Below are 17073 nucleotides of genomic sequence, written 5' to 3'. Positions count from 1 at the left end.
TGGTCAAATGGGCAGGACTGTCCCTTCGCCCAGAGCCACTCCATTTCTGGGATCTGGAACCAGACTGACTAGGTGCCAACACTCCTAGACCTGGGACCTTGAGCAAGTTTTTAAAAATTCCCCTGTGCCCCACTTCCTTCCCCCATAAAGGGGTAATAATCTGCCTGCTTCCTAGGTCTGGGCAAGGATTGAATGACGAATGTACCTAAGGTGCTTTGACCAGGGTCTGGCACTCATTAACACCCAACAACCCTGGTTTTTTCCCCCACTCTTACAGTATCCGTTTCCACAGGACTTTGAAACCTACTGTACCACCTCATCTTTAAGTCCTAAATTTGTTTATTTAGAGTCCACCAAAAATGACCGTGAAGGACCTCAGTGAAACCAGTCCCTTGGCTCCACCTTCGTCTCACAGAGCCAGCCGACTTCAGATTACTGAAAAGCTAGAGGCCACAGGCTCTGTGTGGCCAGAGCTGCAGCCACTCGGGAGGCTGAGATGGATGGCCGGCTTGAGCCCTGGCCCCAACCTGGACGGTCTGCAGACTAGAGAGGCTCCATCCAGAAGGTGTCCATCTGGGCCTCTCCTTTGGAGTGACTGGGAAAAGCCCACTACTGTGCCCCCGAGTGGAGAGAGGTGTCATCTGGCCTGGACCTGCCGTCTTCTGCGGACACTGCTGGCAGATGTCAATCTCCAGATGGTGCAGTTGAGACCCCCGTTGGCCGAGGGGCTCCAGCCTGGAGCCGCCAGGCCCTCAGCTGGAGGCTCGTGGTGTGGAGGCCTGGACTGGGGTGGTTCTTGATCCCTGGACAGCTGTTTGCACGAATCTTGGACATAAATCCTAGTTGGAGATCAGCATTTTGTGACCGGATTTCTTTTATGCCCTGGCTAATGTGCTCCTCCTTGTCAACCAGAGTGCTGTTTTCCTGGTCCCCCTTCCCTCTGCCCTCTTCCTCCCGACTCACCCCCCCCCACCCCCACCCCCACAAGAGCACCGCCGTTACTCTTGGCAGGTATCCCCTGGGATCCTGCTCAGAGCTTCTATGAGGGTGGAGCATCCAGGGGCTGGGGGTCAGGCTACCTGAGTTTACATTCCAGTCCTGCCCCTCACTTGTCAGGAGACATTGGGCAAGGCCTGGCCCTTCTGTGAGCCTTAGTTTCCTCATCTGTCAAATGGAACACCTCATCTCAGTGCTAGCTGCCTTAGAGAGAACTGTGGGGTGACAGCAGATGTGAGCTGGTTTTATAGACTTCAAATGCTGAGTGAGGAAGCAGAGTGGGCCTAGGTAGAAACCAAAAAGCAAGGACCCAAAGCCCTCCGTTCATTCCTTCCTCCCACCTCCAGCTTTCCTGCCCCCATGCTGGGGCAGCCCCATGGAAGAAGCACAACAGTCGGCTCAGCTGCTGCAGAAAGGTCTTTACTAGGCAGACAGGGGTGAGTCTAATGCCAGCGGGTCAGGGTGAGGGGAGAGGACACACTCCCCGAGGGAGTGGGGTGGCATCCCTGGCCGGGGGCCTCAGCCTGAATGCACTAAAGGCTGGCCCCTCAGACAGGCTCAAGGGAGGTCCGCCCATAAGGGCTTCGGGCCCCTCCTTCATGGCGATGCCACCCCCTGACACAGAGAACGTGGCCCCCTGCTCTCACGGCTGCCTTGGTGACTCTCGGGACGCTGAGGGAGGTGGGGGGCGGGGGAGGGCCCTCAGGAAGGAGGGAGTCTGTGTGGTGGAGAAGGAGGGGGTCAGGCAGTGCGGAGGACCCAGAAACTTCTGGGCACTTCTGGGTGGTGTTTGGAGGCAGTGAGAGATGCCAGCCTGGTAGGGTGAGGTCCTGGTTAAAGCAGAACAATTGAATCTAGAGCTGGCTTTTCAGTTTGGACTCAGCTGAAAGTGAATGGTTATCACTGGAACAGAGAACTGGAAGGAAAGGGAAGTTCCTCTCTGGCATTCTCCATGGCACACAGCTGTTGCGACCTATACACTTGTGCAGGTTGACACATGTGGCCCTGTACTCGTGTGTACACACTCCTGTAGGCATGTGTGCAAACGCCCATGTGCAGAACAGTACAGACACAAACGTTCATCTCAGGCTGGGGCCTTGTGTAACAGTAAAGGGTCTAGCACGGGAGTATGGCGTAGTTGGAGAAATGGGTTCCTTCCTGAACAGAGTCCTCCCTAGCCCGTGTGGTGGACATGGGGGGTGGGGGGTGGGATGGGCCTCAGTTACTTCCCCTTGACCTCCATGACTGCCCGCCGCCGCATGTAGGTCAGGATATCCATCTTGACAGAGTTGACCGTGGTGCGGTGGTACCAGCGCATGATGGGGATGCCGTCTGGCCCCACCAGGAATTTCTCAAAGTTCCACCGGATGTCATGGACCTTCATGGGTTCCCAGAAAAGGCGGCCAGGTGAGCCTAGGAGCTCCGAAGTAGGAGGACAGGAGTTCTGGAGCAGAGACAAGAGAAGTGTCAACTCTGCCTGGGGCCCTTCCCACCCGCTTATCCCTCCTCCTTCCCAGGACTTCTCAGGGGAAGGAGAATAGCCTGGCATTGAGAAAAGAGCACCAGGTTGGGAGTTAGAAAACTGAATCCCAGCACCAGCTTTGGTTCTAGCAGATTGTGAGACCCTAACTTGTCCCTTCTGGGGCCTATCTGTAAAATGAGTTGATGAGCCCCTAGGGCCTACAAAGCCCTCTAGTTAGAATAATAATCAGATGCAGGAAACTCCCCAAGAGCCCAGGAACAAAGGAGGGTGGCACAGGCTCCTGGGGCCAGGAGCAGCTGCAGCCCCATCCGGAGCCAGCATCACCCAGGGAGAGAGGCTCTGCGGAGCTTGACTGTGAACTCACCTTCAGGAATGTGGCTTGGCTGTGTACTCACCTTCAGGAACGTGTAGAACTTCTGCTCTTTCTCCCCGTTCACATCGCCTTTCTCAAACAATTGGAAATTGGGGATGAAGCCCCCACCTGGTCGAACATACCTAAGAGGAATGTTTTTGTGTGGGTCCCAGGGACACGGGCTCAGACATAAGAGGGGACAGAACTGGGGAAGAGGGGTTGGGAATCTAGATTTTATGCTATAATGGGCAGTGGGAACCTGTGACTATTAAATGGGCACAGGTATAATGTGGGTCTGCAGTCTTCCTACAATTTGGTAACTTCTCATTAACCCCTGCCCTCAACCTGTCCTCCCCTTCCCCCAACGTGGCTGACAGCCATCATCCCTGACCCTGTCTCTCTCCTGGTACCCCTTCCGCTTGTTCCACTAAACAGAGTTCCTGGAAGGAGAGAGTAGTTCTTAGTGGATGAGGCCATGAGTAGAGGCCAGCATAAAAGATACCTGGAGCCTGGGCTGGGGCACAGGGTGGGAGGGGCTTGCTAGAGGAGCTTTCTCAGGACACTGAATCAGCACTCACTTGAGGGAGGCTAGGATCTCCGAGTTCTCTCCTGGTTCTTGTTTTCCAAATTGGTTGCAGGGGAAGCCCAGAATGACCAGACCAAATGGTTCAAGCTCTTCCTGCAGTGCATTCAGTTCTGGAACAGGGAGAGAGCAGAGACGGGGATAGCCTGGTGAGGAGTCCCACCTCCCATGTACCATCCACCTACCCATCCCATTGTATAGCTGAAATCACTGAGGCCTGATGGGAAGGGACTTGCCCAAGATAATCCATTGAGTGTGGCATTGCTGGCATTCAAGCCCTGTCCTACGGAGTCCAACCTGGATGGGTTGGAGGTTTGGGGGAGAAGAGAACAATGTGCTTCCTCAAATTAGTAATCAGTCACCCACTGCCTAAACCCACCACCTGGGCCTGTAGGCTGTGGGCTCCTTCAGGACTCTCAGGACTGAGTTTCCTGGAGTGAGAATCATCCATCCCTGGGCAGAAGGCAGATGACTTCCCTGGGGTGGGATGGAGCCCTTACACCCCTCCTATACTTTGGGTGTTTAGGGGCCCAGGGGAGATCCTGGCCCAGCTCTCACTCCTCTCAGTGCCTCCAGGCCTCTTGTGCAGAATCTACGCTCAGCCCACCTCTTGTCCAAATGCACTCTGCTCTATTCCAAGGGCTACGTCATGGAAACATTCAAGACAGAGCGCTCACTACCCACTGGGTCGTCCAGTTCACTGTCATTCCACTTCCAGGAATTTGCCCATGACTGTCAGGCAGAACATTCTATGTTAGATTGCTCTTGCCTCCTTCCCACACCCTCAAAGCATTTTCTGGTGGGTGCTGTCAGATGCCTTTGGCTTGCCTGTCCCCTGGCTTTTGACTCTGACCCAGCTAAGGAGAAAGAAGTAGGGAATCCCGGGGATCATGAAACCTGGTTCTATCACTAACACACAAACTCTGGGGACTCAGGCCAGGGGCCAAGAGAAGCACTGAGGCAGATGGGCTGAGGATAGGGGAGAATTTCTCAGCAAGAGGAAGCTACTGTTTCTTACTCCAATGAAAGGAAGTTCCAAGCACAAACCTAACCTCCTCCATCCTTTTTCTTTTAGGGCAATTGAGATACCCAGGGATGAAGGATAACTGAGAATCTTCTAGAACATGTTTGTAGGGGATCAGACCTCAGGTTATATAATTATTTTCACAGAACCACAAAACACAGTAGGATTCAGGTACAGGGTTTGAAATCTCATGATGACCATCACCCCCATTCTCCTTGCACCAGAAAAGCTCCCGTGATTGGAATGTGCCCAACTGGCAGAAACAGCCCCAAACACAGCAAGGGAAGAAGGAGTGGCTCTTACCAACGTACTGGCCTGTCAGGCCTCAGTAGCTGGCCACGTTGATGAAGAGGATGTATTTGCCAGCATACTGCTTAAAGGGGATGTATTCCTCCCCATCGATGGTGAGGGCCCCGTACTCATAGATGGTGCCACCCACACCAGCATGGCAGTCCGTCTGCAAGACAAGACCAGTACCAGGGAGCGGTTAGACCCTGAAGGGAACTCGGACACCACCATTTTCAAGATACCAGGGAGTGGCGGAACACATTTGCCCACGTGGTCTTGACTTGCCCAAGAATTCAAACTGGACTAGAACTGAAGTCTTCTAATTCATTGTATAAGATAATAATGTTAAAAGCATTTAATAAGCTGGAGAGTGCTATGGAAACTTGGAGAAATAACTATGGTCATTATTTCTGCATCACTTGTCAATTTAGACAGCCACCAGGCAGGCTGTGAGGGAGACTACCCCCATGCCGGTGTTATTGGATGGGATGGTGGAGACTGGGAAGCTGTTAGGATAACGCAGGCAAGTGGTGATGAGAGCCAGAAGTAGACCGTCATGAAGGAAGAGCTGAACAGAAATGAGGAAACAACAGTGTGGAAAATGGTGATTCAGGCGTTTCCAATCTGGAGAACTGGAAAGCTGAGGCTGTTGTTCAAAAATAGGGAAGTAGGAGGGGTCCAGGAATGGGGCCAGGCCTGCTGGGAGGATTAAATGGGATGGTCAGGATAAAGCCCAGTGCCTGGCATAGATCCAATGTTCCCTGCGTTGAGCAGTGTGACAGTGACCTTAAGGCCTTCCTCTTTGACCAGTTGCTGCTCCACAGTCCACCTCCAGACTAGTAGAGTCAGTGCACAATGGGCTGTGAGTTGGGGAACCAGCTCTGCCTCTAACTCCCTGTGTGGTCTTGGACTTGCCCTTTCTCTTCTCTGGGCCTCAGTGTCCTCATTTATAAAGTGAGAACCTTGAACTGGACCAGCTGTTCTGAACCATGATGGCTTGACAGCATCGCTCTCGGTGGGAGAAGAGGGAATGGATTACTGCCAGCAAGTGGGATGCTGAATTTACACCCACCCCACCCCCCACTCTAGCCTCATCTCATCTCTACCATTTTTTGATGCAGACTACAAAAATCTGGGTTTACTCTTGAGAGAGCATCATTGCATCACTACCACAATTAGCAGGTGGGCTGGCAGTCCTGGCCTGGACATCTGAGGAGAGGCGGGAAGACAATAAACAAACTGAATGCAAGCTAGTATTATAGACCAGATGCAGGTGGTTGGAGTTAAGAGAGGCAAATTCACGCACTCTGTTCTGGCCAGTCCTGGAAGACTTGCTGTTAAGGTGAGGTGCACCTGGGCCCAACCGAGTGAAGAGAGCCGTCTGGGCTGGTAGGGTGTAGCCCTGGGCAGGCGTAAGAAAGCCACTCTGTCTTGGAGACTCCGTAGGCCTGCTGAGCTGGCGGAGCTGGACTCTTTCCACATGGCCATTCCCTGACTGCTGCAAGCATTCTTCTTGGCTCGGGTATGAATTCCCTGCTTCACGTGAGTCTAATATTCCATGCCCCGTGACTTCTGGTGGGTGCCAGAGGCAGGCCTCAGACATTCCTCCAGCCCCTGGGCCTCTTGGGCCCCAGCTGGGGTCAGCTCCAGCTCCAAATGCAAACAGCCAGGACACAACAAACACACCCTAACTGGTCACAGGGGTCTAGCAGCCAGAAGGGCAGGCCTCCTGCCTGCCTCTCCACTCCGCCCTGGCCCAAAAACAAACAGTGAAATAGGGAGGAAAAAAAAAAAAAGCCAAGAGGGTGTCTAAATAAGGGAAGCTTGAAAACAGTGGGAGGTTCAGCTTCTAAGCCCATTTTCAGGGTGGGGTGGGGCAAGGGGACTCTCCTGTCATTAGATTTGAGTCTTGCTGGCTGTGTGTCCCTGAGCAAGTCATTTTCAATCTGAGATTTCATCTGTTGACGGGCGAGGGAAAAACCACCTGTCTCCCAAAATGGCTGTGGGAATTTGCTAGTAGATTAAAACCATCTTGAAAGCCTCTTGGAAAGAAACCCAGCCCCCATTCTCCCATCAAGGGGTAGGGTAAAGGGCCCTGACGCTGCTGTGTTACTGTGAAGAAGACTTGGATGTTCCCCAGCCGGTATGAGGAAGCTGATGCACTGGGCAGAGTATGTCCAAGAAAAGGGACCTGTGACAAAGCCTCCTGTTTTCTACTGGGGCTGCAATGCTGATGCTGTGGGTGCAGACCAAGAGGGGTCGGAGAGTGACCATGGTAGGGGAAAGAGCCACAGCCTGCTCTCAGTACTGAGCATGCGCCCCACCTCCTTATAGGCCCTGCCCCTCCTCTAGTGGGTCCCTGGAGTCCCAGAACCCTGCACCTTAACCAGGAGGTCAGAGGAGATGGGGGTGGGGAGGTTACCTCAGTTCTCCCACAATTGCATAAGACAGGAGAGTTCAGATAGCTTGAGAGTGGGAGGTGAGTCCCTGCCAGGACCCCGGCTGGCTTGCACTGCTGGTCCTGTGTCTCTCTCCTCACTCCTCTTACCACTCCCAACAGTGTGAACGTATGAGGGGAGAGCTGGACTGGGGGCAGGAGACCTGAGTTCTAGGCCTGGCCGGGCCTCCCATGCGACTACATGTGACTAGTCCTGTCCCTTCTCTGGGGCTCTGGCTCCTTGATTATGAGATGGGGTCAGATTCAGGGCTGTCTAGAGGGCTGTTCAGCTCTGACTGTCAGCCAGTGGTTCCTTCATTTTATCTGCCTGATTTAGTCACCTAGAAACCAGCGGTTACTAGGAGCCCACGCACGTCAGCAGCTGTTATTCTCTCTAGCCTCTGTGAAGTCCTTTTGTAAGGGAAGGACAGGGAGCCTGGGCAGCCTTAGGATGGACTGGAGAGGGGACAGCGAGGAAAGGCTTTGTTCCCCAGCCCCTCCCTTTGAATTGGGTGGAGGCAAATATCCCTCTGGGGCTGTCGCCCTTTGTCCATCCTTTTCTCCACTTGCCCCTGGCCTCCTGCCTCGGCCCTGGAGCTGGGGGTAAGATAAGTAGTGATTGAGTCCTAGAACCAGACGCTATGACATTTCAACCCTCTCAAGACCTAGGAGGAAAGATGGGGCAGGACCAGACTGTCATGGGCTAACAAGTCCTAGCTGGTTGCATCTGATATGATCACACCCCACCCTAAGGCTTTTCTAGACCATACCCATCCTGTTTTCTCTGAATCCATCTATTCCTCCCCAGAGTTCTACAGAGAACACATGGCTATGATGAGCTATTCATGGGATCCATGTTCTTAGCTCCACCTTCTTGAAACAGGGCTCCATCTTCCCATCTCTGCTTCTCCCCAAACTGAGGTTATAGGACTGACTCCATGATACTGCCCTACCCATGGTTTGCCCTCACTTCAGTTCCACACCCTAATATCAAAACTCAGACCCATCCCTGCCCTGGAAAATACCTTCTGAATTGGAGATTATGAACAAGACTGGATACAAAGCCAGAGGCTAGGAGGAAGTGGCCCCATAACCATTCAGTCTCTAGGCTGACTCCCAGGAGAGGCAGACCGATTAGAATTTAGGCTGAGAACAGGACTGGGGATAGAAACAAGCAGAAGTAACCTTGCATTTTTAATGGGCTTCCTGAACAATAGATAGGATTAAGGAAATAGAATTGTGGAGTCATAAGATCTTAGAATGGAAGATTTGAGAAACACAGAAGCTCAAAGCTTCCTGATTTTATGCAGGTGAGGGGTGTGTGTATGTGTGTGTGTGTGTTGGTGTGTGTATGTATTGGGAGGCTGGAACCAGAAATCTCTCTCTTTGGGTCTATGCCTGGCTCCTGACTCCCCACCCTGGGGAAGAGGAGAGGTCTAAACATGCTGGGTCACCCCTGCTCCTGACCTCAGCACCCCCACTCTAGCTAAGGACCACACACTCTACTGAGGGTAGACCCAAGCTCAAGAGAATTCTGCCTCTCCTATGGAGCCAGCAGGCCAATAGGGGTTGTGGCTGGTGGGTACTGAGGCTGCCCCAAACAGGAAACCCTTCAGAGAACGGTGTGTGGATTTTGCAGCTTCTCCAAGCATCCCCTCTGAAGTCATCAGCCTCTTTGTGCCCTGTGCTCTCACCTCCAGCGGATGGAGAAACTGAGGTCCACAAAGGATGAGAGGTCTAGTCAGTGCCCTGGGCGTTCTTGCTGTGAGCCCAGAGCTCGTTCTGTCAGCCTCTTTTACCAGTATCCCAGAATCCTACCCGGGCTTGGGCTATTTGGGCACCACACGTTGCCTGCCGTTCTCCCTGGGAATTCTGCAGCCACCCAGACTCCGAGTCTCCAGGCCATTTTCTGGGCCCCCCCACCCTCTTCAGGGTCCACTGGAAGGGAAGGGTCTCAGAAACATACGGTGGTTTGGATGAAGCAAGGCGGCCCGGAGGTAGCGGTGGGGAAGAAAGTGTGAACTCTGGAGAGACAAACCTTCCTCCCTCATTCATTCCGCCCACCCGGGGCACCCTGATCTCCAGCAGATAAAACTGCGAAGAGTCTGACGACAGTCTGAGTACGCCAAAGAGGGAGGCAACGGGAGTTAAGGGCGTCTCTCGCACCTAGGTGTCACCCTTCTTGAGGGAAGCCCTCACCGAGAGATGGTGACACCTGCGGGCTGTGTTCTTTCCCTGGCCCCCCACCCCGAGGCTCACTCACCTTCGACTTCTCCTGTCCCTGGCTCGGCGGAATGAAGCCGGCCAGGAGCAGGGAGAGAAGGCAGGATGCCCGGAAGAGCCGGGCCATGATGGGCTGGGGGCGCGTCTCGGCTCGCTGCAGACACTGTCTGATCCCGGGCCACGGTCCGTCTGAGGTGTCGTCTGCTCTCATCCACCTTTCAAGCCCTCAGCGATGACCAATCCGCGGCCGGGCCGGAGCCTTTGTAGCCAATCGCAAGGCGCCTGGCATTTCAGGGGCGGGCAAGACTTCCCCTCCGCTTCCCCCGCTGGGCGACAGTGACATAAGCAAGTCTGGGCTGAGAGATGGGAGCGAGGTGCTTGTGAACCTGTGAGGCAGCCCCCTCTTCTTTCAACTCCAAAGTGCTGGAAGAGGCAAGCACCGTGTCCTCAGCCCAGCCAGAGGAGGGGCTTTAAAAAGCACCAAAGAATTGATGGAACTTCCCTCGGTGTTCCCTGTTTCCTCCTGCCTGCATTCTGGTAGATATGGGATATCAAGGACTTAAAATGTCAGCAAGATCTGAAGTGAGACCTCCAGGAATATTTACTCTATGCAGGCTTAGTGCTTAAACAGCAACGAATCGACTGCTCTAGAATTTTTGAATTCAGCCCCTTTCCCTAGAAAAACATTGGGATTCCTCAGCTGGTTTGAGAGCAGAAAATACATTTACTCCCTGTGTAGTCTTGAACATATTGCTTTCCCTCTCTGGGTCTCAGTTTCCCCAACTGCATGATGGGATTGGTTGATGCTGTCTAAGGCCCTTCTGGTTCTAGCTAGATGACTTGCTCCTAAAAATAAGTGACAGACCTAGACCAGGAGTCCCTTAAGAGTAGGGACCATAATCAACAGCTGGCACAGGGCCTAGGACACATCAGGTGCTTAGTATTTGTGGCATTAATCAGTCAACGGATTTGGGGGTTTCCCTGATAGTTCAGTGGTTTAAGGCTTCCCTGGTGGCTCAGATGGTAAAGAATCTGCCTGCAATGCCGGAGACCCAGGTTCGATCCTGGGTTGGGAAGATACCCTGGCGAAGGAAATGGCAACCCACTCCAGTATCCTTGCCTGGAAAATCCCATTGACAGAGGAGCCTGGCGGGCCACAGTGCATGGAGTCGCAAAGAGTCAGACATGACTGACTGCAGTTTCTTTTTCAGTGGTTTAAACTCTGTATGTCCAGTGCAGGGGGCACAGTTTCAATCCCTGGTCAGGGAACTAAGATCCCACATGCCAAAAAAAAAAAAAAAAAAAATCAATGAATTTGTTTCTCTGCTTTGAGATGCTGATGACCAGGTCAGGCAGTTCGAGGTCCATGCATGATTCTATCCATAGACAACGGTATGTGTTGGAGTCAGTGCTTCCCAAATCAGACTAAATGAGTCATCTGAGAAGCTTTTCATACAGATACCTAGGTCCCCCTTCAGAATCACTGCATTACAATTTCTAGGGGCAAAGACTGAGACTCCACCTTCAGCCATGTTCTAAAGCTGACTCTGAGGCAGGTGATTCTGTGTCTTCTGATGGACAAGTGCCTTGAGATACCATGGCTTTATCATGATTTAAGATGGTATGGTCCCCATGGGAATTTGGAAAGGCTGTCTTGATCCCACATTCTCTGTGAAGCCTTCCTTACCTCAAACCACAGCTTGTTAAAGTGAAGGGAGTCTTGAAGGCCTTTAACTTTAAGTGAGTTAAAGCACAAAGGCTTTTGAACAGTGTCTGACACAGTGTATGTAGTCAACAAATATTATTTATTCAATGGCCTCATTTTGCTGAAGCCTAGAGATGGGGAGCAATTTACCCACAGCAAATTGGTGGCCGAGACGGGACCAGAATCCAGGCCTAGAGTACATTCTTGGGCCCTCTGGACTTTGTTCTGTTGTATCTTTAAGGTCATATTTACCCAAAGATACAAACATCTGTATACATAGTTTGTCAGAAATCCATTATTCATTTGCATCAGTAGGCATCTAGGATTCCTCGCAATATGTGCCTAGCACCTTGTCAACACCATGAAAGAGGGGACTTTCCTGGTGGTCCAGTGGTTAAGACTTCACCTTTTAATGCAGAAGGCATGGGTTCGATCCCTGGTCAGGGAGCTAAGATCCCACATGCCTCACAGCCAAAAAACCAGAACATAAACAACAGAAGTAGTACTGTAACAAGTTCAATAAAGACCTTAAAATTGGTCCACATCGAAACAAAAAATCTTAAAACAAACAAAAAAACCATGAAAGATGCCAGAGAGTTTTCTGGAAGTTACAATCCCTGCCTTCAAAGTGAGTCCAACAGAGCCAGGACTAGGGTGAGGCTAGTGCAGAGATGGCACCCGTGAGTGAGTGCCTGCTTAAATGGTGCACCCTGAGTGCCTGAATTGCGTTACTCTAATCCTAGCCCTTGTGTTCAATTTCTTTGGGGAAAACAAGGAGTCAGAGCCTTAGGCTTCCAGTGGGGCCACAGACAAGTGACTTTCCTTCTCTGGTCCATCTGTTAAACAGGGGTCCTTGGCAATCTCTCCATGGTGGGCTCTGCAGCTCCAAGGGTCTAAGGAAAACCTGGGCTAAACCAGACTCGGGAGTACTGATCTCATGAACAGTGGGTGGGAGGTTAGGGAGCATAGCCTGCCACTGGATTGGGCCTTCATGTTGTATACTACTTTCAAAGGAGTTTCGAACCTCAGTACAAAGATCATGAAGACAAGGATGAATATCATGCTTGCTAGCTTTTTTACCATCAGCCTTTTTAGCACATTTGGTTGATTTGTTCCCTGGAATCCTGTTTTGAAAGATGTTATTCTGCACCAGGCTGTTTCCCCTGGCCTTCAGGTTAAAGTCCAAATTCCTTAGCCCTTAGGACAATATCCTCCAAATCTGGCCACTTGCTTGTCTTTTGCCACACTCCTCTTGCTCTCTCTACCCAGCTGTACTGGACTGTTCTCCAGTTGTTCCAACATGCCATTCTCTCTCATCTCCAGCTATGTTGTTGCCTCTACCTGGAACTCTCTATGTTCTCTTTTACTGGTTCTCTCCTACCATTTTCAGGTCTCAGTGCAGATGTCATTTCTTAAGGAAAGAGTTTTGTTCGGGTCCCCTTGATTTATTATAATTCCTAGAGCATTTGACATTTTATACATTAACCTTTGTTTACCATTTACCTTACCATTATTTCTTATTTGTCCCCTTTTCACACTAAATCATAAGGTCCACGAAAGTCTCATTCTCACCACTTTGCAGAGGGCTTAATACACATTAGATGCTCAGTAAATATTAAATAAATGAATGCTAAATAAACATTATTTGGCAAATTGAATAAGTAGAATTTTAGTCTAGCTCTGAGCCCACAAAACTGGTCTGATTCCAGCTGCTGGGAAGATTTGAGACACCATGAATTATGCTGAGTGAGCTTGTCAGAGGAGAGTAGATGATTTGCATTTGGGTTTCAGGAAAGGAAGGGTGGAGACAGATGTTGCAGAGGAATCATAAGCCAGTTTTGCTTCCAGCCTGAGAAGCTGCTCTACTGCATCTCAGATAAGTGAGCACCAAGTCCCTCTTCACTCTCTTTTTTAGGCACATTCACTACCTACCTGCTTGGTGGGTGAACAGGGACTGTAGATGATTAAAAGGAGGTTTTAAAAAAAGTGCTGATGCTCTGTGTCTTAGAAGGAGATAGTACATGAGTTAATAAACAAGAAGGGCAGTGAAAAGTGAAAACAATGGAAACCAACCCTATCAGTGCTGAGTAAGAGTTGGACTCAGTGATGAGGTCAGCCAGCCCAACCCAGATGGGGGGCAGGGGGTAGCAGAAGGGAGGCCCAGGCCCCACCACTTCATGCCAACTCCAATGGTGGCCCATTTTTATAATCAAGAAGGGATGGCAGAATCCAGGTAGGGCCCCGAAGCTGCTGGATTCCTAAATAATTGGCAGATGCAATCTTAGAGCTAGCCAGGGGACAGGAAAAGAGGTGGCTGGAGCCTCTGCTTTTGAAATCGGTGCCTTCCAAACTCTGGGCCTCAGTTTCTTTATCTATGGAATGAAGAATTGAGCAAATTAATCTCAAAGGCCAACCTTTTGGATGATAAGAGTAACAGTCAACATTCACCCAACATCCTATACATACTAGGCACTCAGTTCAGTTCAGTCGCTCAGTCGTGTCTGACTCTTTGCAATCCCATACTTATGGAATTCCTGTAACTTAATGAGGTAGCTAACATTATTATACCCATTTTAGAGATGAAGAAACTAATATATTAGTTAAATGACTTTGCTTAAGGCCATCCAGTTGGTGGGTGGCAAAACCAAGATTCTGACAAGATGCTAATCTCTAACTCTGTGCTATTTCACTTGTCAGCCACTAGCTGGGTGTGGCTAGTGAGCACTTGGAATGTGATTAGTCCAAACTGAGATGTGCTGTGAGTATAAAGTAACACACTGGTTTTTGAAGACTTAGTTAGAAAAGAAAAAAATTAAAATATCTGAATAAATTTTTATATCATTACATGGTAACATTTAATATTTTTATATTTGGGTTAAAGAAGTTATATTGAAATTAACTTCACTTGTTTCTTTTTACTAAGTAAAATGTGACTGATAGAAAAATTTGAATTACACATGCAACTGATACTATATTTCTGTTGGATAGTGCTAGTTTAAGCTGTATATTCCTAAAAGATTGCTAGGATTATGGTTGTTTCTGTGAAATCTAGGCTTATGCCCTGTCTGAAGTTCCCAAGACCACCTACCAGTTCAATGATTTACTATCAGGACTCACAGAACTCAGCATATAATCATACCCACACTATGCTTTATTACAGCAAAAGTTTACAGAATAAATCAGCAAAAGGAAAAAGTTCATGGGAAAAAGACTGAGGGAAACCAGGCACAAGCTTCCAAGAGGCCTCTCCCAGTTGAATCACACAGGATGTACTTAATTCTCTAGCAGTAGACTGTGACAATACATGTAAAGTGTCCTCTGAGGAACCCCATTAGATTCAGTGATTGGTTTTTATTTATTTTTGGTGGCTCTGGGTCTTGGTTGCGGTGCACAGGCTTTCTCTAGTTGCAGTTAGCAGGGGCTACTCTCAAGTTGCACTGCGTGGGCTTCTCATTGTGGTGGCTTTCTTGTTGCAGAGCATGGGCTCTAGGTGCAGAGCTTCAGTAGATGCAGCTCATGGGCTCTAGAGTGCTGGCTCAGTAGTTGGGGCATGTGGGCTCAGTTGCCCTTCATCATGAGCAGTCCTCCTAGACTAGGGATCCAACCCATGTTCTCTGCATTAGCAGGCAGATACCCAACCACTGGACCGCCAGGGAAGGCCAGTGCTCAGTTTTTGTTGGGGGCTGGCCTTGTAGGCATCCTCCACCTAGCATGTACCAAAGTGCCAGACTCCCAGAAGAAAAACAGGTGTTCAGCACCAGCCACATTGTTTATCCAAATAGTCTAGGCTTAAGTGAGCCACTGTTATCAGTTCTGGGAATTGTGGGAATCCGTTGAAATCAAAGTTCCGGAATGTCAACCCAGGGCCAATTGTGCAAACAGATCTTTCTAAGGATAGCAGTCTCAGGCCTGCTGTGTTAACTCTATTCCTCAGATCTCCCAATTAAACTTCAACAGGATCTGGCCTGGCAAATACTAGGTTTATTGAGTTTATCTGAAATGGAGTTACTGACTCTCACTTCCTCTAAAACTCACTTCATTTGTGGGGAGAGTTATGGAAAAGAGTCCCTAAAAACCATCTCATTCAACCCTCTCATTTGAGAGGCTGAGGTTCTGAAAGGCCGAATGATTTGTCCAGGATCCCACAGTAAATAAAGAGTCACATCTGGGCTGGATACAGTCCGAAACTTTCAAAGTGTCGCTTCCCTTCTTTGGGAAGTTCTTATGTGTCAGTGGAACCTAACACATATAGCCTTTCCCCCGATTCTTAGTAGCAGGGAGCCCTACCTATGCTATCTGCTGGCCTCATTCCTCCTGCCCTCCATCCGCTCTGTTATTGTTTGGCTGGGAGACTATTTCTGGAGGAATAATGATCTTCATAAACAGTCACTAAACAGTGGACTACCCATATTCTACTTCCTCTGGTTAACTGACAACGCATAAAACCAATGAGAACTACTGGGGAATGAATAAACTCTAGAGTAGGACAACTGGATGGGGTGGGTAGCCTATCACCCCTCCTGCTTCTCTTTCCCCACGATGACCACAGCTAGCAAATGGCTAGATCAGGTCCACAGCATCATCACCCCTTTCCCAACACAGAGGGTCATGTCAAGGGGATACTTGAGAAAGTTTTGGACCAAGAGTCTGGACTCCTGATCCTACATTTATCCATGCCAGAGACTAATCACATCTCTCTGAGCCCTGACTCTCCCAACTATGAAATGAGGAAGTTAGACTTTTGAGGTTTTCTCCATCCTAGTCAGTCGATGAGTATACAGTATCTCATGAACTGACCCCAGGGAGGAGTCCCTAAGGACAAATGGAATGGTGGCCTGGAGAATCTGCCTAGTCGGAGTTGCGTTACAGAGTGAGGGTAGACTGTGGGTCAATCACGATGTCTTCTCCTTTGTGGCAACCGTCATTGCCACCCTGAAGCAGTTATTTTGAGTTTTAGATCAGCCAGGACACTTAGGTCAGAGTCAGCCTATGAGCACCTCCATCCACATTCCCTCCGTGATGCAGAGATTGGGTATGATGTCTCTGGGGCCCCAACCTTATCTAGATACACTCTACCACCACCTGGCTGAGTAACTTCTGATGAAGTACATTCACTCTTCTTGGATGTGATCTTCCCTAGCTGTTAAGTAGGGTCAATAATTTCCATCCTGCCTGCTTGGTCAGCCTTTTAGGAGGCTCTAGTAAAGTATTGGAGCTGAAAGATGCTGGAATATGAACTCCAGAAAGGACTGAGGAATGGTTATATTTTTTCCCAATTAATTATTTGTCTCCAAAGCCATGCTTCATCGATGCCTTTTCATCGTATTGCTGAGCTTTTAAACATTCTAAGGGCTTCCCTCGTGGCTCAGTGGTAAGGAATCCTGCCTGCCAATACAGAAGATCTGGGTTCAATCCCTGGGTCAGAAAGATCCCCTGGCAAAGGAAATGGCAATCCACTCCAGTATTCTTGCCTGGGAAATCCCATGGATAGAGGAGCCTGGTAGCTATAGTCCATGGGGTCACAAAAGAGTCAGACACGACTTAGCAACTAAACAACAATAACAAAATGCACTAAATGAAGTGTTAATTAATTCAACAGGTGTTTCTTAATCATCTGCTATGTTCTGTGCACTGTGCCAACTGTTGAGGCCTCTATGATTCAGGGAGAGCAAAATATGATTCCTGCCTTCTAGGAGCTCACAGTCTGGTGTGGAGAAAACAGCAAACTGGCTGCAGAGGACGATGGATGCTCTCGAAGGAGAAAGTGCAGCACAGAGAAAGGCACTGCATCTGGATTCGTGGGAGCAGGACCGGCTTCCAGCTGGAAGTAGCTAGTAAGCCGAGAAGGAGCAGGAGTTAGCGGGGTGAGAGACATGAGAGAGGTAGTGAAAAGAGACAGTGTTTGAAGCTAAAAGAACCACCAGGTCAAGGGGCTACTGGCCCCTTCCAACTTTGATACGCAGGTTCTTCATTGCTAAAACA

The 17073-nt window shown here is 49.8% G+C and overlaps 2 protein-coding genes across 10 annotated transcripts in view; one reads left to right on the top strand and one right to left on the bottom strand.

Moving 5' to 3' along the window:
- Positions 1-853, top strand: part of TNIP1 (TNFAIP3 interacting protein 1) — a 50934-nt gene extending 50081 nt beyond the window's left edge. For all 9 annotated transcript variants that reach the window (XM_061151758.1, XM_061151765.1, XM_061151764.1 and 6 more), the window contains one exon: positions 348-853. In XM_061151758.1, coding sequence (XP_061007741.1) covers positions 348-382 — 35 coding nt within the window. In that variant the 3' untranslated portion in view covers positions 383-853. The remainder of the gene's footprint in view (positions 1-347) is intronic.
- Positions 854-1395: 542 nt separating this feature from the next.
- On the bottom strand, positions 1396-9587 carry GPX3 (glutathione peroxidase 3). The gene is made up of 5 exons (XM_061151767.1): positions 9427-9587; positions 4742-4895; positions 3410-3527; positions 2875-2974; positions 1396-2440 (listed from the first exon to the last, which is right to left on the bottom strand). Exons 1-5 carry the CDS (start codon positions 9511-9513, stop codon positions 2219-2221), a joined length of 681 nt encoding a protein of 226 aa, XP_061007750.1. The 5' UTR covers positions 9514-9587; the 3' UTR covers positions 1396-2218.
- Positions 9588-17073: the final 7486 nt, after the last annotated feature.

Source organism: Dama dama, chromosome 9, assembly GCF_033118175.1.
Source record: "Dama dama isolate Ldn47 chromosome 9, ASM3311817v1, whole genome shotgun sequence".
Classification (NCBI taxonomy): Eukaryota; Metazoa; Chordata; class Mammalia; order Artiodactyla; family Cervidae; genus Dama; species Dama dama.
This window is presented reverse-complemented; position numbering and strand designations above follow the sequence as displayed.